At 35.6% G+C, this 23846-nt stretch overlaps 2 protein-coding genes across 48 annotated transcripts in view; one reads left to right on the forward strand and one right to left on the reverse strand.

Annotated features, from left to right (window-relative positions):
• LOC127505693 (protein adenylyltransferase SelO-like) overlaps positions 1 to 23846 on the forward strand; it is a 557335-nt gene that overhangs the window by 495802 nt on the left and 37687 nt on the right. The gene's annotated exons all lie outside the window — the stretch shown is intronic.
• The window catches only part of LOC127505684 (NACHT, LRR and PYD domains-containing protein 12-like), a 113689-nt gene that overhangs the window by 60340 nt on the left and 29503 nt on the right, over positions 1 to 23846 (reverse strand). For 19 of the 28 annotated variants that reach the window (XR_007927758.1, XR_007927772.1, XR_007927769.1 and 16 more), the window contains 4 exons: positions 22628 to 22801; positions 16932 to 17102; positions 5636 to 5806; positions 1489 to 1659 (listed from right to left, as the gene is read on the reverse strand). Coding sequence is in view for 5 of the 28 variants with exons in the window: in XM_051881373.1 (XP_051737333.1) it covers positions 1489 to 1659; positions 5636 to 5806; positions 16932 to 17102; positions 22628 to 22801 (687 nt within the window). In the remaining 23 variants the exon portion in view is untranslated. Of the gene's footprint in view, positions 1 to 1446; positions 1660 to 5635; positions 5807 to 16931; positions 17103 to 22627; positions 22802 to 23846 lie in introns of all 28 variants that reach the window. The other 9 variants (XR_007927777.1, XR_007927776.1, XM_051881374.1 and 6 more) reach the window with 6 other exon arrangements.

Raw genomic sequence — 23846 nt, forward strand, 5'->3', positions numbered from 1 at the left:
AATTGAAATAGGTGAGTATGGGGACCGTGTAAAATGTCCACACATTGCATTTAAATGAACACGCATTTTGATTGGTAACGACGGTCATACAGACGTAACACGACACTCATTATTTTTACGCCCACTAGAGGGCGCATGACTTTAAAACATACATTTTTCACAACAATTAAGGTACTTGAAAAAAAGACCTATAGTGTCGTTTTTGGAGGAGGACAGTGTCTCTCAGACATTTAAATGAAGTTTGAATGAAGTACTGAGCAATATAAAAAAGACATTTATTGTTTGTTAAAATCAAATTCCACTGATGTCTATGGAAGCTGCAATAATAACCCTTCCAATTATATAATTTGACGAAGTGATTTATTCTTATCAGAAACACATTGTGTATGAAACAATAAATTTTACTCTATTCTTCTCCCAGTTCACCGGCCACATTTATGTATTTCGGGAAAAAAAAACGTAAATCCGACAGCCCTGAATTGCGGTGCAAACTCATCGCGTGACAAAACACATTCACTTCCACATATTTTACAATCGCAATATTTCATAAAATTCATGATATAGTTAACAAGTTTGTGAATATTTTGAATAAAAAAGGAAAAACTAAATAAACGTGATACCTGCATATATTTGTTAGCTGCATGACGCGTCTCCAAGGAATTAATACGTTCTAAAATAATGTTCTAAAATAATTTCTACTTCTGAAGTGCTTCTTTTATAAAGACCACTGCTTTCAAACATAACGCAGTGAAGCAGCCCCTGCATGGAGTGAATTATCGATTCTCGAGCCATCGATATCAACCAATTCAGCACCAGCGCCACGGACAGCACCTGGTAACGTCGCACTTAAGAAGATATACCTTAAGCAACCTCCTAAGGGACAGTTCGGGGAACACGCCTAGAAAGGTATATCTTCAGTTAAGGTATGCCTTTAGAGTCTTCGTAGCACATTAAGAAACAACGTTATTGGGAAATCCATCCCAGGTCATTTATTTAGATCAGGGGCGTCCAATCCTGTTCCTGGAGATCAACCTACCTGCAGAGTTCAGATCCAACCCTGATCCAACACACCTTATCAAGTGCTCCTGAAGAATTTAATTATCTGGTTCAGTTGTGTTGGATCAGGGTTTGATCTGAACTCAGGAACAGGATTGACACCCCTGATTTAGATTAACGTGATAGACACATGATTTACAGCACCTGCTTCTGTACATCAAAAATATTGAACTATTCATTTGGTCATGTTTATTCTCTACAGACTAAAATCATTTAATATAAAGAATATGACAAAATACTGACTACATTTAAAGGATATTTTTAAAGAAATGTGAAAATTAACACTGATCAGTCATTTGTGTACACCTGTCATTTCTGTGCTGAGATTTAGTGTTTACAAAAGATTTTCTAATTTTAGTCCTAAAATTTTCATCAAATGATTCATCTTACTGAGGACAAAGACACGTGTGACTATCAGAGAGACGATCTTACGCCAGTGTCTCCAGTTTACAGTGAGGATCCTCCAGTACAGCAGAGAGCAGATTAACTGAATCTCCTAGTTTATTCACAGACAGATTCAGATGTCTCAGGTGTGAGGGGTTTGATCTCAGAGCTGAAGCCAGAGCAGCACAACCTTCATCTGTGACTCCACAATCCCTCAACCTGTAGAGAACAATGACACACTCTTCACTCTCTCAGTTCAGATCAACAGGTACAAGTCACAATTCTACACAGACCATTAAATGTCTAAATTTCCATTGGAGATTTATTAATAATATATATATATATATATATATAAAGAAATTCAATAAGCTTTCAATGCCTGTGCTTCAAAAATCCCAGTTAACATTAAAACTTTAATAATAATTTTTGGCTTTCTCATTTTGTGTAAATCCAGTTATTTTTTCCACAATAATTTCACATGTCTAGTACAAAAATGTGGTTTTGTTTCATTATTACAGCATATACTTTTTTCTTTATGGAAGTGGAAGTGACATGTGACAACATGCCCCGTAGGTGGGGCACATTGTAACATGACCATATGACAGCTTAAAATGTTATCTGATCTAATGAAAAAAATATGCAAGACAAAGTAAAATATTTTGGCAATATAAATACAATTATTAACTTTTTCTTATTAAAAAATGTATTCTTTTTTTAGTAATTAAAAATATATACATTTTGGAGCTTGACAATTGCCACACACAAAACAACCAAATAGCATAATTTAAAACAATGTGTTGTCAAATTGATGCATAAATACATTCAGACATTCATAAAAACACAGATATGAACCCCCCCAACCCACAGCTCTCACATGATGGGACACAAAAGACGAGTCAGAATGCTTTACGAGTCAGATTTATTGAAACAATAATTTCTCAACTCTCAACATTGACTCTGAGTCTTTATTCACCCATTTCTCATGGTTTCTCAATAGAATTCATAAACGTTATTACATTAAAATATATATATATATATATATATATATATATATATATATATATATATACGTATATTACATTACATTATTAATGTGAAAAACATCACTAATGTCAGAGAACAGTGTAGTTGTAATTGTGGGGCACATTGTAATAGTGTTAGAATGAGCCTCATCTGAGCAACTGGAATTTAAACCCAGTGTCTTCTGCTGGTTAGATAAGCATTAAAGAACTATCTAAACCGCTAAATAACAGATTGGAGATAATAATAATAGCAGATTTGTCTTGTTTTAAATAAACACTTAAAACTGAGATGAAAAAATAACTTCAGTCAGAGATTTACTTTTGTTCAGCGATATCTTTTGAATTTTTGAACGATTTTTGAATTTTGACTTCCGGTTCCATCGCCCTTAAGTCTCTGGGTTTTTTGAATGGGTTTTTGCTAAATCACCTGAAATAAGGTCTGTGGTTAACAAAGCCTCTAAATATTTTCACGTTTTGATTTATGACATAAAACACACCAGTTATAACCCGCTTGTGATTTTTTAAACCTTTATTGTGTCTTAAAAACGGCGGTTGCTAACAAATTGCTAAAGGGGACTACTTCCTTTGGCGGGGACTTTAGACGTCACCATGACAAACAGGACATTTGGACAGCATTTCTCATGAAAAAGTGGATAAGTATTCATACACAGCGCAGATCATAATCAGCGAGCATGTTTTTAAATAAAGTTGTTTCTTAAATAAATTTTGAGGAAGCTTGGTGGTGGTGACGTTGATCTGCGACCATGGTGTGCTGTAGTCCGTTTATAGCCTACTGTTAGCTTTTTATATCTGACGACTTTATTTTGGCTTCAAAATGTATTAATGTGTGTTAACTTGTAAAGATTATCTTGATAGACAAAACGTGTAAGTGTCATAAAACCTTTTGTTCAACACAGAGCTTATTTTTTGCGATTTTCCAAAAGTCTATGGGAAAAATGCATAGGCTTTCGATCGAGGGAACCCGTGCGTCGCTAACTTCCGGGTTGGCCTGCAAAAACACGTCATCCCTGAGGTACTCTATTTCCTTCTCTCCCTCACTGTTCATTTCTGTACCTTCATTGTATAATTATCTCCTGCCTCTGCTCTTCGCTCCTGTTCTCCTGCTTCATCTGCATCTTGCTTTGATTTAAAAAAAGCAAAAAAAATAACTGTCTATGTCTCCCTTTCTCTTCATTTGGGCCTTCTGTCTCAGAAAACAGTCACATAAAAACACATTAATGGTGACTATTGCATATACTTTATCAAAAAATAAGATTCATAATGTGTAGGGGAGAGCGGGGCACAAACTAATGCAGGAACACACATGGTTTAAATACTTCCACACATGCTAGCATGATGAAACTTAGTGTATTTACTAGCTGCCAAATCAACAATATATAGAGAAAACATTGCTTCAAAATTCAGAAATCTTTGGAAGATATTACTGAACATTTATTTAACAATAGCAAAAGCAAAACATAGCAAAATTTCTTAAGTTAATTTTTCATCTATATTTTTTGTGCTTATTTAAAATTAGACAAAGCTGATATTATTTTAATCTCCAATCTGGTATTTAGCAGTTTAGATAGTTATAGTGCTTCACTAACTAGCAGAAAACACTAACCAGGTTTAAATTCCAGTTTCACAGATCAGGTTCGCTGTAACACTTACAATGTGCTCCGCTATTAGAACTATGCTATTCTATACAGTTACAGATATGATTGGCATAATTAAGTTTTATGAATTTCTATTGAGAAACCATGGGGGAAAAAGGTGAATACAGACTGAGAGGAAGAACCTGAACACTCATAAAATATTATTTCAAGAAACTTACAGCATTTGTACTGGCTCGTCTATTTATCTTGTGTTCTGTGAGAGCTGTGAGTGGAGGAGGAGAGTGTTTTGTTCAGCTCTGTGTTTTTCTGAATGTCTGAATGTGTTTCTTCATCTTTTTACCTGTATTGTTTTTGACCAATGCGGTATAGCTGTGTTTTGCAGTGTTCATTGTCAAACTCTAAAATTATGAAATTTTGAATTTCTACAAAAAAATGCAATTATTTTATATGAACAAAATAATAATTGTCTTTTATTGTAAAAAAAAAAAAAAAAAATTTTAGTTTGTCATGTATATTAGATCATATAACATTTTAAGCTGTCATATGGTCTTGTTACAATGTGTCCCACCTATGGGGCATGTTGTCACATTTCACTTCCCTTCTTTCAGAGAAAAAAAAAAAACAACAACAACTATACACTGTACTAACGAAACAAAGCCACTTAATTTTAGACGTGTGAAATTAATATGGGGAAGAAAAAAAAACTCCCTGGATCCTAAAGAGATTTACACAAACTGAGAAAGTCAAAAAGCGTTAGGTTGTGCCCCGCTCTCCCCTACATCCTATCTAATTGAATGCTAGTATTTGGCCAAAATGTGCAATCTAGCCTATTATGTGAAGTATAATGAGAGAGCTAGCTGTGTTGAAAATATACAGTTGAATCAGAGGTGTGTTTAATAGGAATAGTTTGAAAATGTGTAGTGTTGGTGTGTCTCCAGGAACAGGGTTGAGAAACACTGCTGTAACAATCACCGCTCAGATCATTTATTTAGATCAGGGGCGTCCAATCCTGTTCCTGGAGATCAACCTTCCTGCAGAGTTCAGATCCAACCCTGATCCAACACACCTGTCTGAAATGATCAAGTGCTCCTGAAGAACTTAATTATCTGGTTAAGTTGTGTTTGATCAGGGTTGGATCTGAACTCTGCAGGTATTTATATCTCCAGGAACAGGATTGACACCCATGATTTAGATTAACAAGATAGACACATGATATACGGTATCTGCTTCTGTGCATCAAAATGATACATAATATTGGACTATTCATTTGATCATGTTCATTCTCTTCAGACTAAAATAATTTTATAAAATGAAAATGACAAAATATTGATTGAATATTGATAAATTTAAAGGATATTTTTAAAGAAATGTAAAAATGAACACTGGTAACAGATCATGAGATCAGTCATTTGTGTACACCTGTCATTTCTGTGCTGAGATTTAGTGTTTACAGAAGATTTTACAGAACATTTTCTAATTTTAGTCCTAAAATTTACATCAAATGATTCATCTTACTGAGGACAAAGACACATGTGACTATCAGAGTGATGATCTTACCACAGTGTCTCCAGTTTACAGTGAGGATCCTCCAGTACAGCAGAGAGCAGATGAACTGAATCTCCTAGTTTATTCACAGACAGATTCAGATCTCTCAGGTGTGAGGGGTTTGATCTCAGAGCTGAAGCCAGAGCAGCACAACCTTCATCTGTGACTCCACAATAACTCAACCTGTAGAGAACAATGACACACTCTTCACTCTCTCAGTTCAGATCAACAGGTACAAGTCACAATTCTACACAGACCATTAAATATGTCTAATATATATCTTAAATATATTAACTTGTTGTTTGTTAATTATTGTATGATCCACTGATGTTGTGCTGAAGGCTAAAAAAAAATCAACTTTTTTCAATGATTTCAGAACAAGTACAAAATAAGCAAAGAGAGGATCAGGTTGTCATTTTTTGTCTGTTCAGGGCTCCAGACAAAAAAAAAAATCATTAAGGAGCCATTGGCTCCTATAGGGGGGAAAAGCAGGCGCCAAATATTTTTTTTAAGAGCCACACAACAATGAACTTAAATTTTTAAATCACTTACTTTCAGTCATCCTGTTGTGTTTATATATCTCCCCTTTAGTTTTAGCATTTCCATCTTGTGATTTTTCTGGGAAATGAATGTCACTATTTTCACTTAATACTATTATAGTTTCAGTTAATATTTTGAATCCGATTAGATTTTTATATTTTCTGGCTTTCATTTTTCGTTAAGTTTTAATATATATATATATATTTTATTTTAGTTGTATTTTTTTTTTTTTTAAACATGTCTGTTTAGTTTGTATACATTTTTATTTTAGTATTAACATTTATTTTAAGCAATAAAAAAATGTTTTTTTAATGGTTTTAATTAACTATAATAACCCTGATGCTAGTAAAATCTTTATATTGAATAATATGTGTCAAATAGTGTTCTTAGTCTTTCCTTTCTGAAGCTACAACAGTTTCAAATGAAAATAAATATAAATATATAGAAATAAATTTATAAATATATTAAATTTGGTTTGTGTAACCAAATAACAGGGGAAATTGATATACATTCTACTTGACTTTGATTAATGAACAGGACAAAATACAGCGGGACCCTTATTCTGAAATGTATGTGCTTTACTTTTGCTGCTCATTCAAGTTTCAGGTGAGGAAGATAAAAAAAAATTATGTTGTTACGACCTGGTTACAACCGTTTACAACACATTATAATATAAATAATATAAAGTAATCTTTGTCATAATTGATCAGCATTAGTTCATAAGCAATCGGTTAACAAATGTGCGCTAATCATTGATTGCGAGCTGCTCTGAACTGAAGCTCTGTTGCGAGAGCCTGAAGAACACGCAACAGTGCCATCTTTTGACTTTAAAACATGCAGCGCTCACATTTATTTAATGAAATTAAAGTTATCACATTAGGGACTATCGCTATTTGTTTTTCCATCCACAAAATATGACGCCTTAAAATGATCATTAATACTCTTGTTTTTTATGACCTCAAGATGAGCATGAGCGGAGTGGAATAATGAAAGTGATCAGGGGTGCGTTTCCCAAAGCGAACTATGGTCGCAAGTTCTGTCGTTACCAATAGAGTTCAATGGGACTTACGACCATAGTTGACTAACGATGCTTTCGGGAAACGTACCCCAGCATGATTGATATGTGTGTGTATCTGCAGTCTGTAGAGCCAGTTTCCCCTTTTGAATGACGAATATAGACAAATTTTTATGAAGAAATAGGCAGTCTTCTTTATGCAGGAGCAGAACGGTGTGTTCAAATGCAGCTTTTTAGCACCGACGTAGGTGACAACATAGTCGGCTTTCATCAGCGCTAGTTCGTTGGCATCTGTTTGGTGTGTGATATTTTCCCCTACCCGTTCATATTTTGGCACTCTAACTCAGTGAAACTTTCACACGCAGCATCTCATTTAATTACGTCAACACAACAAATGATATGACAGGCTACTGGTCACAGAACACGCAAATAACATTCAAATTTTACAGTCATAACATGTGAATTTGTATGGTCGCCAATGGCGACCTCAGCAAAAATATCACTCGCAAATTAATATTTTTAGTCGCAAATGCGACCATTTTAGGCGCAGTCTGGAGCCCTGCTGTTCATATGGTTCTTTGTATTTAGTTTAAGAAAAATTAAGAAATAAATTAAGGTTAAATAGTGTTATCAGAACATGTTGAAGTGAGCTCTCATCGCTGAGTTTTTTTCACTTTCTGCAGTGAATAGTTGACTGGGATTTGTATGGAAGCCCGTTTCCGCCACTAAATAAAAAAAATTAAAAGAGCAATTGCGACTTTTTATCTCACAATTCTGACTTCTTTTCTCACAATTGCAAATTATAAAGTCAGAATTCTGAGATAAAAAGTCGCAATTACTCTTTTTATTTTTTTATTTAGTGGAGGAAACGGGCTTCCATATATGAGACATAAAATCAAGTAAATTACTCAAGTAAAATACTATTTTTTATGCAAAATAAAACGTCCTCACACAACGGCTCTGTGACAGACTCATCGTGAAGATGAAATCACACAAGAGTATGGTGGGTTAACTCATTTTTTAGACTTTTCAATTGCTTTATACATTTTATTCTGATGTTATCTGCAGTATATAAAGCTATGTTTTAGTTAATACCTTTCCGTAAGAATATCTGAGCGAACGCTCAATTTCTGAGTAAATCTGTGCTAACTGGCCTTTTTTCCTGCAGCATCGCTGGCAGACCGGCGAGAGACTCGTTGTGAAGATGAAAGTCCTAGGATCAGGGCTGTGTCCAGGATTTTATACTTGGGGTGGCAAAGGGGGGTCAAGAGCAAAATAAAGGGTGCCAACTAGGCTTGCCATGGTATATGCAAAACCAGTTATACCATATTATGAAGGACAATACTAGTATTTTACACTGATTTAAAAGGGGAAACAATAAAAAAATAAATAAAAATAAAAAAATACTTGAAATTACTTGATAGTATATTAAAAACACATTTTTCATTCATATTTCATGGTGTCTCAAAATAGCACAGCTGAGTACACTTAGATGTTCTTAAGCTTATCTTAAGAAGATTTCAAGTGTTTTTTTTTTGTTTTGTTTTTTACCATTTTTAATTTGTTTTTGTAGTTCTAATCAAATCCTCCTCCAAAGCGTAATGGGTTGTGAGCAATATTAGCTGTTATATTGTGCACAGACATAGTAAATAGTAGACCATCCGGGGACTTTTGGCATATTCTTTTTAACATACTATGCTTTGGGACACACTTATTGTAATCTCACATACTATTTAGGATGGATAGTTTGGACATTGGGACGCAGGGAGTGGCCCTCCAGGAACAGGATTGGACACCCCTGACCCATTGGCTGTCCTCAATAACCCAATGTTGTGACATACTTAATTTCTAGAGGTTACAGGTTATTTCATTTCATTTCATGTATTTATTAAGCACTGATAAACACAACAGCAGTTGAACCATAGTGCTGTACAAATAAAATAAAACAATGAGAAAATAAAATCAGCAAATTTGACATACAAGGTTTAAAAAGCCAAAGTAAAAAAATAAGATTTCAATTTAGATTTAAACTCATAGACAGAAATTTATTTTTTCACAGATAAAGGGAGACTATTCCATAGCCTCGGCCCAGCTATCGCAAATACACGATCACCTCTTGCCTTTAACCATGATCTAGGCTGAGACAAAGAGCAGCTTTTTGTAGATCTCAGACATCTTGTTGGCTTATTTTCTTTGAATAAGTCAGAAAAATAAGAGGGTGCCAGATCATTTAAAAACAAAGACCAATATCTAAAAAAAAAAAAAAATTTGATAACACACTGGTAGCCAGTTTAAAGTCTTTAAGATCAATATGCTCTCGCTTTCGAGTCCCAGTTAAAAACCTGGCTGCAGCATTTTGGACCATCTGGAGTCGTGATATTGAAGACTGAGGTAGACCAACATATAAAGAGTTACAGTAATCCAGGCGCGATGGGACAAGGGCATGCATGACTCTCTCAAGATCTTTAAAGGGGGGGGTATAATGCTATTTCATGCATTCTGACTTATTTACACTGTTAAAGAGTTGGATTCTCATGCTAAACATGGCCAAAGTTTCAAAACATGAGTTGGGCGTATAACAGAGTATTTCTGTGCCAAAAATACTCTTCCAAATCCTTACAAACTGTTTTTTTTTTTCTCGGGTATGGGCCTGAGTGACGTAAACGGGGGCAGAATTCCTTGTACGGGCACTTCTCCCGGAAGGTCACGCGCGCACACGTCGACCGGAGAGAGAGCAAGAGCACGCCCATCAACGCGTGTTCAGGTTTACAGAAGTCGTCGGCAGCGCTGCACAGGTCACAGGACTTCACAAAATCAACAAAGTCACCAAAAAAGTGTGTTTTTGGTTGTGAGGGAAAGATAACCTTGCTTCCCAAAGACCCCAGAGTTAAGTGGAGCTGAGAGATTTGTTCTCACGCATTACATTGATGTACTCTCGATATTTGTCATTGAAATAACCATAGAAACTGATAGTTGCAATCACGTTTTTATTGGTTAAAATGAATGGAGAATATCTTGTGTTTTTCCGTGGCTGCTCGAGCCCTCAGGAACGGCGCTTATGGTTTCATAAACAAGGCCCAGTTCCACTCTGGATTTACAGATCGTTTGAAACTGAAAGATGGAGCGGTCACAGCGATATTGATCCCGGTCATGAGTCTGAACCGCAGGTGGTGAGTAAAACTGCTTCAAATGTCTGTTTTGTTGGCAATAGGCACCTAAGTGCATATAATGTAAACAATACGAACGTAGTGAATTCATAAATTCATTATTCATCATTCACTGTACGCTATATTCATTATAGTGATTCAAAAGTTATACATGGATAACGCGATGGTGTATTGTGTGTGTTTAAATGCAGCCGGTCTCTACACAAAAGCTGCGTGTGCTCCTGACAGCTCGTCACTCTTTCTCCGCTCACAACGTCATGCCTCCAGGCACTCGGCTGTTTTCGGAAAGACTCGGTACAGCGTATGTATCTTTTATAAATATGATTAAACTAAAGACTTTTCGGCGATATGAAGAATGCTATACTACTCTACAGGTACTTAAGATTAACATGAGATTGGCAGAAACTGTGTGTGATACCCCCCCCTTTAAAAGATAACCAAGACTTGACTCTAGAGAGAAGTTTTAACTGGAAAAAACATGACCTCACTACTGTATTAATATGTTGATCAAATTTCAGACAGGAATCTAAAAGGAATCACAAATTTTTCACAGTTGGATTGATGAAGGTGTTCAGATACTCAAGATTAAGGTTTGCATTAGCCTTTTTCACCTGAGGCCCAAACACAATAACTTCTGTTTTGCTAGAATTTAAACATAAAAAATTTGAAGACAGCTGTAGCGAATTACAGGTATTAAATCATGGGTGAAATATATATAATAAATCATAACGCGTTATGATTAACTATAATATAGATGGACCCAAAAAGGGAATTATACACATATATTGTGAATTAATTACAACGGATTATAATCAATTACATATATGATTAGTTCTAGTTTAATAGTTGTCTAGAAAAACTATCCTAGTTTGTCCAGCAAACTATGGGTTTTTCATAGACTATTATAAAAGAAATGTTATTCTCTGGCCACGAGAATAACTTCCTATTATAGCATTAAAGCGTAAAGCAATGTTGCAGAATCAACATAGAAGTGACTTGGTTTTCTGAATGAGCAGCAGAAACAATCGAGCATGAATATAATGTATTTAATATATGAAACTACGGATACAGAGGCTATACTACTAAATATACACAAATAATACACATATATAGAAAACGAAAGTGAAGTCAAGAAAACAGAGGTGATCAAAGAAATGGCAACTTACGAACAGTTAAAACCTTTGAGAGCCAGCAAGGAAACTCAGCTTACACATTGAGCTTAAAACGCTTCGAAAAGAATGGTTCTATACTTACATAGGTTCAGGTGCTGTGGTCGTTTTGTGTTTCTGCAGGAGCTTCGGTTTGTGCGGCTGAAGCTCCTTTTCCGAGAAAGGGTTCTTCGGCGGGGTTTTCAAACAAGGGTTTAACTTAAGAGTAAGATAACCGGAAAATAAAGAAGAAGAGTCCGTCTCCTAGGCGATGAAGAGTGAAGACTTCGGGCAACGGATGAAGAAGGTTTGACAAAAGAAACTTGTGCCAAGAGGCACGTGTCATTGTGTTTTAAGGACAACAGACCAGAACGCCTCCTTGGGTACATCAGCCAATGATGAGGGTGCGATTTTGGCGGGCAAACTTTTTCTTTGTTTCCATTTATGACCTAATTTGCATGGTTTATGAAGTGTCAGTACATCTGAGTACATTTTCTTCAAAGTACCATTAAAAATAGAAGAATGCATTTTACAGTGATGTGACATACATTTTCAATTAGGGCATAACGAAAGCTTTACAATGAGACCAAACTTGTCAGATGGCAAAGACATAAAAGGGAAGATACAGTTTATACTTGAATTTTATCATTTAGAATAAAACTAATACAACTACAGTCATAGCTAAGCTTATATACTAGGGATACATACATGTACCTTGAACTCAACGACGGGTACACTTTAGCACAGTCATATTTGGAGGATAAATGTATATTCACAATCTCCATGCGTGTTTGTGAGTGTCTGCATGTGTGTGTGTATTGGGGTTGTGGCCGGTGTCTGTGACCACATAACCCTTAGTCCCACCAGGGTGACTCTTTGAAGTCCCTGGAGCTGGTGAGAATATGTTCTGTTTTTCTTTACTGGGGTAACAAAGGTGCCAATGGGGCAATTGGTCCCGGACTTGCCGGAGCCGATTCGTGATTTACACGCACAGTTCAGGAGGCTAAAAGCATTCTGAAGATTCTAAAGTTGACTGGCAGATCCGATTTTGAACAGACGCTACACAGCCAATATCTAATGTCCTCTAGACATGCAAACAATTTCCCTAACCCTTTCATGTCTTTTTGCTTCAGAGCAGATATATTTGTGCATCACCTGCATAAAAGTGAAATGATACTCCATGCTTCCTAAGTATATTTCCAAGTGGGAGCATATACAAAGAAAGGGTCCCCAATGGACCCTTGGGGAACACCACAAGTCAAGGGGGCAACTGATGAAACAGAGTTTCCAATGCCCACTGAAAACGTTCTGTCACACAAAAAAGATTTAAAGCAGCTTAGGGCAAGGCCTCGGATGCCCACACACTGTTCAAGATGTGAAATAAGAATAGTGTGGTCAACTGTATCAAATGCAGCACTCAGGTCTAGTAAAACCAGAATAACTGAATCCCCTGAATCAACTGATACCAGGATATCATTTAATACTCTTAGTAGGGCAGACTCAGATTTCTCCTAAAGCCAGATTGAAATGTCTCAAAAATACTGTTTGTGTCCAGAAATGTTTGTAATTGCACTAATATTGATTTCTCTAAGATTTTTGCTATAAAAGGTAAATTAGAAATAGGCTTTTTCAAGACTGGTTTCACCAAAGCATGTTAACAAAAAGTTGGGACAGACCCAGCAAGAAAACTCTTATTAACAATTTCTAAGATCCATGTCCCAAAACAGTCAAAAATATATTTGAAAAAATGTGTGGGAACAATATCCAAAGAGGAAGTTGTAGCCTTCAACTTAGTGACTGTATGAATTAAACAGTCTAAAAACTTAGTAGTCATCAGAGAGACAGGTAACGCTTCAAAGGGAGATACAATGGACTGCCTGATAAACATTATTTTATCAACAAAAAAATGCAGAAAGTTTTCACACAAAATAACTGATTCAGAAAGATAGATGTTATAGGATTCGTCACAGAGTTCAATATATTGAACAAGACCCTTGAACTAGAGTTTTTAGTAATTTGCTCTGAGAAATACTTGGACCTGGCAGTTTTTACAGCTTTTTCATATACAGTTAATGCATAATTTCATAAGACAACTGTAACTTTTTCCATCGCCACTCTGCTCTTCTGCAGACTTGTCTAAGACGGCGAGTGTTATTATTCAGCCAGGGTTCATATCTATCTTTATATTGTTTAGGTCTCAAGGGAGCAATAGTATCTAAGGCACTGGTACACGGCGAATTAAACATATTGAGAAGTTCGACAACATTTAAAACGTCAGCACAAGATTCTACTATCCACTTATGCAGTGGATATACAGGTGCTGGTCATATAATTAGAATATCATCAAAAAGTTGATTTATTTCACTAATTCCATTCAGAAAGTGAAACTTGTATATTATATTCATTCATTACACACAGACTGATATATTTCAAATGTTTATTTCTTTTAATTTTGATGATTATAACTGACAACTAAGGAAAATCCCAAATTCAGTATCTCAGAAAATTAGAATATTGTGAAAAGGTTCAATATTGAAGACACCTGGTGCCACACTCTAATCAGCTAATTAACTCAAAACACCTGCAAAGGCCTTTAAATGGTCTCTCAGTCTAGTTCTGTAGGCTACACAATCATGGGGAAGACTGCTGACTTGACAGTTGTCCAAAAGACGACCATTGACACCTTGCACAAGGAGGGCAAGACACAAAAGGTCATTGCAAAAGAGGCTGGCTGTTCACAGAGCTCTGTGTCCAAGCACATTAATAGAGAGGCGAAGGGAAGGAAAAGATGTGGTAGAAAAAAGTGTACAAGCAATAGGGATAACCGCACTCTGGAGAGGATTGTGAAACAAAACCCATTCAAAAATGTGGGGGAGATTCACAAAGAGTGGACTGCAGCTGGAGTCAGTGCTTCAAGAACCACTACACACAGACGTATGCAAGACATGGGTTTCAGCTGTCGCATTCCTTGTGTCAAGCCACTCTTGAACAACAGACAGCGTCAGAAGAGTCTCGCCTGGGCTAAAGACAAAAAGGACTGGACTGCTGCTGAGTGGTCCAAAGTTATGTTCTCTGATGAAAGTAAATTCCTTTGGAAATCAGGGTCCCAGAGTCTGGAGGAAGAGAGGAGAGGCACACAATCCACGTTGCTTGAGGTCCAGTGTAAAGTTTCCACAGTCAGTGATGGTTTGGGGTGCCATGTCATCTGCTGGTGTTGGTCCACTGTGTTTTCTGAGGTCCAAGGTCAACGCAGCCGTATACCAGGAAGTTTTAGAGCACTTCATGCTTCCTGCTGCTGACCAACTTTATGGAGATGCAGATTTCATTTTCCAACAGGACTTGGCACCTGCACACAGTGCCAAAGCTACCAGTACCTGGTTTAAGGACCATGGTATCCCAGTTCTTAATTGACCAGCAAACTCGCCTGACCTTAACCCCATAGAAAATCTATGGGGTATTGTGAAGAGGAAGATGCGATATGCCAGACCCAACAATGCAGAAGAACTGAAGGCCACTATCAGAGCAACCTGGGCTCTTATAACACCTGAGCAGTGCCACAGACTGATTGACTCCATGCCATGCCGCATTGCTGCAGTAATTCAGGCAAAAGGAGCCTAAGTATTGAGTGCTGTACATGCTCATACTTTTCATGTTCATACTTTTCAGTTGGCCAAGATTTCTAAAAATCCTTTCTTTGTATTGGTCTTAAGTAACATTCTAATTTTCTGAGATACTGAATTTGGGATTTTCCTTAGTTGTCAGTTATAATCATCAAAATTAAAAAAAAATAAACATTTGAAATATATCAGTCTGTGTGTAATGAATGAATATAATATACAAGTTTCACTTTTTGAATGGAATTAGTGAAATGAAAAAAACTTTTTGATGATATTCAAATTATATGACCAGCACCTGTATATTTAGACATTATACGAGGCAATTATTTAATATTGTATAGACAGATTTTGTAAAGATGTTTCACACGAAAGCAAGAGAACCATCAGTTGATACTGTAATAATATAATATCATATTAATGAAACAGATTTGGTAAACACTCCAGTGTGTATTTGTGTTTGGAGAAGGTCAAATGTTTCTATTTACAACCACAGGAGTAGTTTGTGAGGTTAGGATCCAAGATTTGACTAAATATATATTTTTAATTAATATTTTCAAAAGTAAATATGCATATAATGTAGTTATTTTAATATTTTAGATTATTTTGTAAATAAATTAATAAATCAAATCAAACTTTGATTTCCCTCACCCAATCTTATTTGTGTAAGTAGTCATGTGACGAATCTGCATTTGGGTGGATAACAGCCTATGAGATATACTGCTTTTTTGTAGTGTGGCCTGAATGGACATTTAGCTTTTTTTTTTTTTTTTTTTTACAACTGCAGTGAAATCTGTATCTAACTAAAATAAAGTCAGAAGAAGATGCTGATGTCGTGTTTGATGACTCTGGACCTGGACAATCTCATACAGGTGATCTTCAAGACGCTCTGTTGTAGCGGCTCTTGCATTCATGTCAGGAAGAGGACCATTACATCCAAATGTTATTCAATTTACACAGAACAAAACTTAAAGATTTTTAAATATAAACTGCTTAATCTGCCATTTTCAGTAAGATGTGTGTTTAACTTTAAGATGTGTGTTTAACTTTAATCAAGCCCAACAGATATCTGTTTTAAAGCAGTGGGTATATAGTGCATTATTTTCAACGTGTTGAACAGGTGTAGTGAAAGTGATTTGTGTGCGATGTATCTGGTTGCCATGACGACCTCACTGCTGCTGCTCTATGTAATCAGTAAAACCACTTGAATGGTACAGAGTGTGAATTTGTTCACTATAGAAAAGCTACAATGTATTTAGGCTTTATATAATCTAATCCTTTCTAGGATATATATAATCAATTCAGAATTTGAATGAAAGTCGACACATAACAGCAATTAATATGATTAGCCTTTGGCTTGACTACGTTATCAAACAGCTAATAATGTGTTGCTAATGTTACACAAACCATGTTCCCGTTCTTCATCTCAGAGTCTGACAGCTTTCTTCTGAAAATCAGCATCCTTAGAAATAATGATAGGAAAAGCCCTGCACATTGACAGGATTGTTTTTTTTTTAATTATTATTATTTTATTATTTTATAAATGATCTTTATTATTGTTCTTTATAGTTTTTTTTTTCCACTTTAATCTGATTGAAATATTGGTTTACTTTATACATTTTTATTGTGTATGATTTCATCTTGTTTTTGTAAAGTCATTCAATATTCACAATACTGTATATCATGATAAAAATTACAGTGATATGAAAAGGTAATACCGTCACCAGTTCATAACAGAGTTCATCTTCAGTATCAGAATCAATACATCAAATGATTCATCTTACTGAGGACAAACACGTGTGACTATCAGAGAGACGATCTTACCACAGTTTCTCCAGTTTACAGTGAGGATCCTCCAGTACAGCAGAGAGCAGATGAACTGAATCTCCTAGTTTATTCCCAGTCAGACTCAGATCTCTCAGGTGTGAGGGGTTTGATCTCAGAGCTGAAGCCAGAGCAGCACAACCTTCATCCGTGACTCCACAATCCCTCAACCTGTAGAGAACAATGACACACTCTTCACTCTCTCAGTTCAGATCAACAGGTACAAGTCACAATTCTACACATTAAATACGTCTAATATATGTCTTAAATATATTAATTTGTTGTTTGTTAATTATTGTATGATCCACTGATGTTGTGGTGAAGGCTCAAAACAAAATCAACTTTTTTCAATGATTTCAGAACAAGTAAAAATTAAGCAAAGAGAGGAGCAGGTTGTCATGTTTTGTCTGTTCATATGGTTCTTTGTATTTAGTTTCTTTGTTTGTCCCTGTTCATTTGTTACCTTGGTTACTCATTTGTTTATTGTTCACACCTGTTCCTTGTTTTACCCCTCATTTTGTAAGTGTATTTATAGCCCAGTGTTTCAGTTCCTGGTTGTTCATTCTTCTTGTTGTTTTGATGGTTTGTTTCTTGGTTCTCTTGCATTACTCTTCTCCAGTTCTCTGTTATATTGAGTTTGTTTGTTTTTTGTACACTGTAAATGATTTTTGTTGTTTTCACAGTAATATTACTGTATTCTCAACAGCTCTTTACTGTAGAATTTGTGTACAGTATGTTAATGTAGATTTTGTTTTCACAGTATTATCTCTGTATTTTCAACAGTTTCGTACTGTGTAAGTTGCAGTATGTTACTGTAGATTTTCAATGCATTCTGGGAAAATAGTAGCCTACTGTAAATCTAAATACAGTACAAAATGACCTCAAATAACAACCACACGTCCTCACACAACGGCTCTGTGACAGACTCATCGTGAAGATGAAAGCACACAAGAGTATGATGGGTTAACTAATTTTTTAGACTTTTTAATTGCTTTATATATTTTATTCTGATCTTATTTGCAGTATATAAAGCTATGTTTTAGTTAATACCTTTCCGTAAGAATATCTGAACGAATGCTCAATTTCTGAGTAAATCTGTGCTAACTGGCCTTTTTTCCTGCAGCATCTCTGGGAGACCGGCGAGAGACTCGTTGTGAAGATGAAAGTCCTAGGATCAGGGCTGTGTAAAGGATTTTATACTTGGGGTGGCAAAGGGGGGTCAAGAGCAAAATTAAAAATATGTAAAATATACCTCTATTGCAGGGGTGTCTAAACTCTGTCCTTGGAGAGTCACTGTCCTGCAGAGTTTAGCTCCAACTTGCCTCAACACACCTGACTGGAAGTTTCTTGTAAGTTTCTAGTAAGATCTTGATTCGCTGCTTCAGGTGTGTTTTATTGGGGTTAAAGCTAAACTCTGCAAGATAGTTGCTGCATCCCAATTCACCTGTATGAGGACTTTACCCAAAAATGATGTACTCTATTTGTGAAGAAAAAGTTCATACTTTTGAGTGTGTAGCGAAAGAGTAGACAAGCTTTGGGATGAACTATAAACTGGCCTGTCAATCATCTTGTCACAGTTAAACTCCTCCACGTTTTATTTAAATTTCTACCGTATTGAAGAGAAAAGAAGTAGCTTGTTGATGTGCCAGTCGTGGGTCTTTCATGCGGAGACTCTCTTCATGTGTTGCGTAATGATGCATTTAAAACCTCATGGCCTAACGGAGCCTTATAATAGTGCACATTGTTTTTGCAGATGAACTGTAACAGGGTAACATTAAAAAAATATTTTTACCAGGTTAAATTTTGATTATTAGCCACCCAAACCCCTTTATCTAAACCATATTTAACCATCGGTCGCATACATACTCATACTTTAAGTTTCAGAGTTGGGCATGTCATAAACTTTAAACGCGGCGGAGTGGAGAACGATTGCTGCTGTGACTGCTATTCTTCATCTTGTCTTGTTTTTAATGTATTAACATATATGAAAGGCCATTTTAAGCATTGTTAATTTTATACAGTGAAAACAGCATGTATTTGACCCAAATTCTAGAACTGTTGACTATCCAGATCTATATAGTGTGGTAAAACTAGAGTAGGATGTATGGTTGACAACTACTAAAATTTTAGTCATTATCTGTGGCAACCTGATCTTGGAAACCATTTGGCTTTTGTTCTGAATGTGTTGTACTGCTAATGTTTGCAAGTGAATCTATGAATTTCTGGGACTGGTAAATGACCCAGCCCATCACTCAAACACTCCATTAGTGAGAAAAAAAAAACCTGTGATTTATGAGGACACAAATTTGTATAATGACATGGGTATTACACTGGTATTACGACGTAAACATGAAGTATGAGGACATTTCATGAGTCCTCATATTTAAAATAGCTTTAAAAACATACTAAACAATGTTTTATTAAAAATGTAAAAGTGCATGATTTTGTGCAAATTTAAGTTAAATATTATGTTTACTTTGTATAAATATATCTGAATTATCCTATATATAATGTGTTCTGTTGAATTAATTAACCTTCTAGCAAAGCGCTTCAGTTTACGGGTGTTCATCTCTTCAGCTTCAGCGCGAGCAGCTCAAACAGCAATGATCTAAATGAGACTATTTGGGAAAAATATCGATATTTGGAAAAAACATCTGTTATTGTTGTGATCCTTATTTTATTACCTCCAACTGTGTTTTGTCCCTTAAAAACATTTCTACAGTAGTGCCCACGAGAATAAGGTGGATATCTTGTACATGTTCATCGCCATAAACCAGAGAAAGTGTTACCAAAAAATCTATTACCTAACAAAAATATAAATAAAATAACATAAAATACCTAAATGCAAATAAGTCATTTGACAACATTATTTAGACAATAAAGAAACAAAATGCATGTGCCATGGTGGAATAAATAATTGGAAATAAGGAAATGATTTTAATCAAACCATATGTTGATGAAAATAATACAAGAACAATACAAATGCTAGTTATAAAAAATAATGCATTAATGTTTTTGAAAAAAAATATGAAACATTTTTAATATTACAGTAATAGTAAACATCTTTAATGACTGTAATATCATCATTGCTGTTTGAGTTGCGCACGCTGAAGCTGAAGAGAATGAATACCATAAACTGAAGCTAGAAGGTTCATTAACTCAAAGGAACACATCCTATATAGGATAATTCAGATATTTATACAAGATAAAAATAATATTACAACTATTTGCACAAAATCACGCACAGATGAACTTGAACTACGTAGTCAAAATAATGCTGTTGTGGATACATTCTTCCCGTAACAACACTCCGAAACATCAACTAAACCCAAAGAATTCACGTTTTATTACAATAGTGTATACAATTATAATGTTATGAATAAGACAGCCCCAATCATAGTTATTAATGTTTTGCGTTGCTGTTTGAGAGCAAGATGATCATCAGTACAATTAAGCTCTGCAGGTTATTTACCTCAAAGTAACACATCCTATATGAGATTAATCAGATATTTATAGGCTACTACATAAATTTAATATTACGACTTTTATCTGAACAAAATGACGCAAATGCACAAGTGAAGCTTGAACTAAGTTGTGTGCTAATCAGAATGTTTAACTCCAGTAGACACGCACTTCCCACAACAACGCGCTGAAACAACAACAGAGAGAATTCACAACGTTTTTAAGATAGTGTTCTCATTATAATGTTATGTAAATGACAGTCCCAGTAGTTATTAATGTTGCGCATTGCTGTTGGGCTGCCAGTGGTGTGGTCACAAAAGCCAACAATTCCACCGATCTAACTCCTTTGGGATTGAATAAAATTGTAGTTCGGGGTTTCTCTGACGACTGTTATTACAGCTAACAGCACCACATATCCCAGGCATATTGTAACCTTGTGGTGAACTTTCTAGGAGTGTTTCGTTGATCTTCCTCTGGTAGTTGAGGCTGCTGTGACCATAGACTGAAACAGGTCGTGCAGCTGTGACCGGACACAAAAATGGCGGCGATAAAACGTCACATGAAACCCATGGATAGGTTGAGCTGGAAAGAGACTGACGATCTGAGCAGTGTCTGGGAGGCTCAGTGTTTACACTATTGGGGAAGTTAAACCCAAAATGGCATATTAATAGTAGAAAATGAACAATAAACTGGGTTAAGAGAATGTATTTCACATAAATCTTACAGGCCCGGTTTCACAGACAGGGCTTACCCTAAGACAGGATTAGGCTTTATTTCAATTAGAACATTACAAAAAACATGGTTACTACACTTTTACTATAATAAAACCATGGTTATTTATATAAGGGTGTTTATCAGTCAAATTCATTTATAAATGTAAACTCAACAGGTGAAATATGATTAGTAAGAGAAAAACTGTTAATGTGAAGACGAGCACTGGACTGCAGCAGGTTAGTTGGGAAATAAATGTATTTATTATTCAGAATGCACATTTGGAAGGGAACATTTCAGCAGGTACTTCAACTTTATATATAGAAAGACGGTGCACTTGTATTGTTATGAATTGGAGAAAGTGCAACGCGCAATAAGTCCCGCCTTCTAAATAAGATCCAATCGCCAAATGGTAAAGTTAGATGCTTCCGTTAGAAGCTCCGGTTCCTATAGAAACAGTCAGACGAGCGCTTCCTGTCCACCTTATTCCTACACCTTGATTCAGCCTGAAAAATGCAGTTTTTGCATCAAACTTTAAATCCCGACTGTTTTGCACGCTTCCCATAATGTTTATTGTGTCAGTAGGCAGACAGTAGGCAGCTGTTCCAACACTTTCGACCACATGAGCGTTTACACCACGAACACAATCCCATCTAATGCGTTTTTGAATATCTGGTTGCCATGACAACCTCACGTCTGTAATCAGTAAAACCACTTGAATGGTACATGGAGTGTGAATTTGCAAGTTTATTATAAAAAAGCTAAAATGTATTTAAAAGTGTGACTGACCAAATCAGCTGGCTTGGTTAATATCAGAATTTGAATGAAAGTCGACACATAACCGAAATTGATATGATTAGCCTTTAGCTTGACTACGTTATCAAACAGCTAATAATGTGTTGCTAATGTTACACAAACCAAGTTCATGTTCTTCATCTCAGAGTCAGACAGCTTCCTTCTAAAAAACAGCATCCTTAGAAATAATGATAGGAAAAGCCCTGCGCTGCACAAACTTTATACATTTTTATTGTGTATGGTTTCAACCTGTTTTTGTAATGTCATTCAATAATGTGACAATACTGTATATCATGATAAAAATAACAGTGATATGAAGAAGTAATACTGTCACTAGTTCATACCAGAGTTCATCTTCAGAATCATTTATTTGCGCTGAGATATACGGTTTACTGAAAATATATTTTAAAAGCTGATTTCCTAAATAGTACACTGAAAAAAAACTTTCCTTACTCAGTATTTTTGTTTTCCAGTACAAATATTTAAAATTCTTACATTTTTCAGTATACAATTCCTCAAATCCGCTGTCCTGCAGAGTTTAGCTCCAACTCTAATCAAAGACACCTGAACAAGCTAATCCAGGTCTTCAGAGTTACAGGAAGGAGAGTTTGATCAGGGTTTGAGCTAAACTCTACAGGGCAGCGGCCCTCCAGTGCCGGATTTCAGAAACCCTGATTTAGTCTTACAGAAGACAAAAACATGTCTGACTATGAGAGAGATGATCTTACCAGAGTTTCTCCAGTTTACAGTCAGGATCTTCCAGTACAACAGAAAGAAGCTTCACACCCAAATCTCGTAGTTTTTTATTATTCAGATCCAGATCTCTTAGGTGTGAAGGGTTTGATCTCAGAACTGAAGTCAGAGCAGCACAATCTTTCTCTGTGACTCCACAATCACTCAGACTGTAGAGAGATGAAAATCATACTTGTTAAACACTATGAACTGAAAACAAAAAGCAATAGAAAATAGAGAAAAATTAGACAATTTGGGACAAATGGGACATGGTGTGGACTCAGAAAAACAAACTCTCAGAGTGCAAAAGATCAAAAGCTGTTCAGTTCAAGATTCTGCACAGGCTGAACAGACACAACATTTACAACATAAAATTATCCCAACTAACTCCACGCTTTGCTCTAAATGTAAGACCATGAAATTGCATGCTTGGGCTAGACTTGGAGTTGGATTCATTATCATTAATTCTTGGATTAATGCCTTGCAGGTGAATAACTAATAAACATACACAAATATTTGATTTTTTTTCCCATTGCTGCCAGGAAAACTACTTTATAGTCCTGGATCAGGGGATCTCTTTGTCTAGCATAAAATTAAGACAAATCATTCCCATGAAATTATTCCCATGACATGAATTTTACAACCATCAACCGATATCTCAACCATGATAGCTTCTTTTTTCATAATATTTTGTGCTTTATTATGTCATATTACACATGATGTATTATACATATTAGGATATTATATTTCCTATAGATTTTGCCCTTTGCACTTTATATTCCAGTATTTGGCTCTGTCTAGTTTTTCCCTGTATTATAAGAGCTGGGCTTTGTTTGTGGGTTTAAAATGTAATTGTTAAAATGTTGATAAACAACCTTAGTTAAGTAGTCAAGTTTTATTGTCAAATTTGCAACAATAGCTTTGCAAATTTGACAATTTGCAAAGACATTGGCTTTAACGTTGACCAAATCCATATCAATGGTTTAAATACTAATTCATTTCTAACATTAAACTTGTTTGTTTCAAACTAATCCTCATGTTGAATACATTGTCTTTAATAGGAGTTTGAGTCCAGCTTGTATTGTTTCTCAATCACATCTCCCCATCATTTAAGAAATACATTTCAGAAAAACAATAAAAACAATCAGGGTACATTTATATTGTTGTAATCAAAACTGTGTTTCAAGCATGCTGCCATATTGCTCCAATAACTGA

The sequence above is a fragment of the Ctenopharyngodon idella genome, chromosome 23 (genome assembly GCF_019924925.1).
Source record: "Ctenopharyngodon idella isolate HZGC_01 chromosome 23, HZGC01, whole genome shotgun sequence".
Lineage (NCBI taxonomy): Eukaryota > Metazoa > Chordata > Actinopteri > Cypriniformes > Xenocyprididae > Ctenopharyngodon > Ctenopharyngodon idella.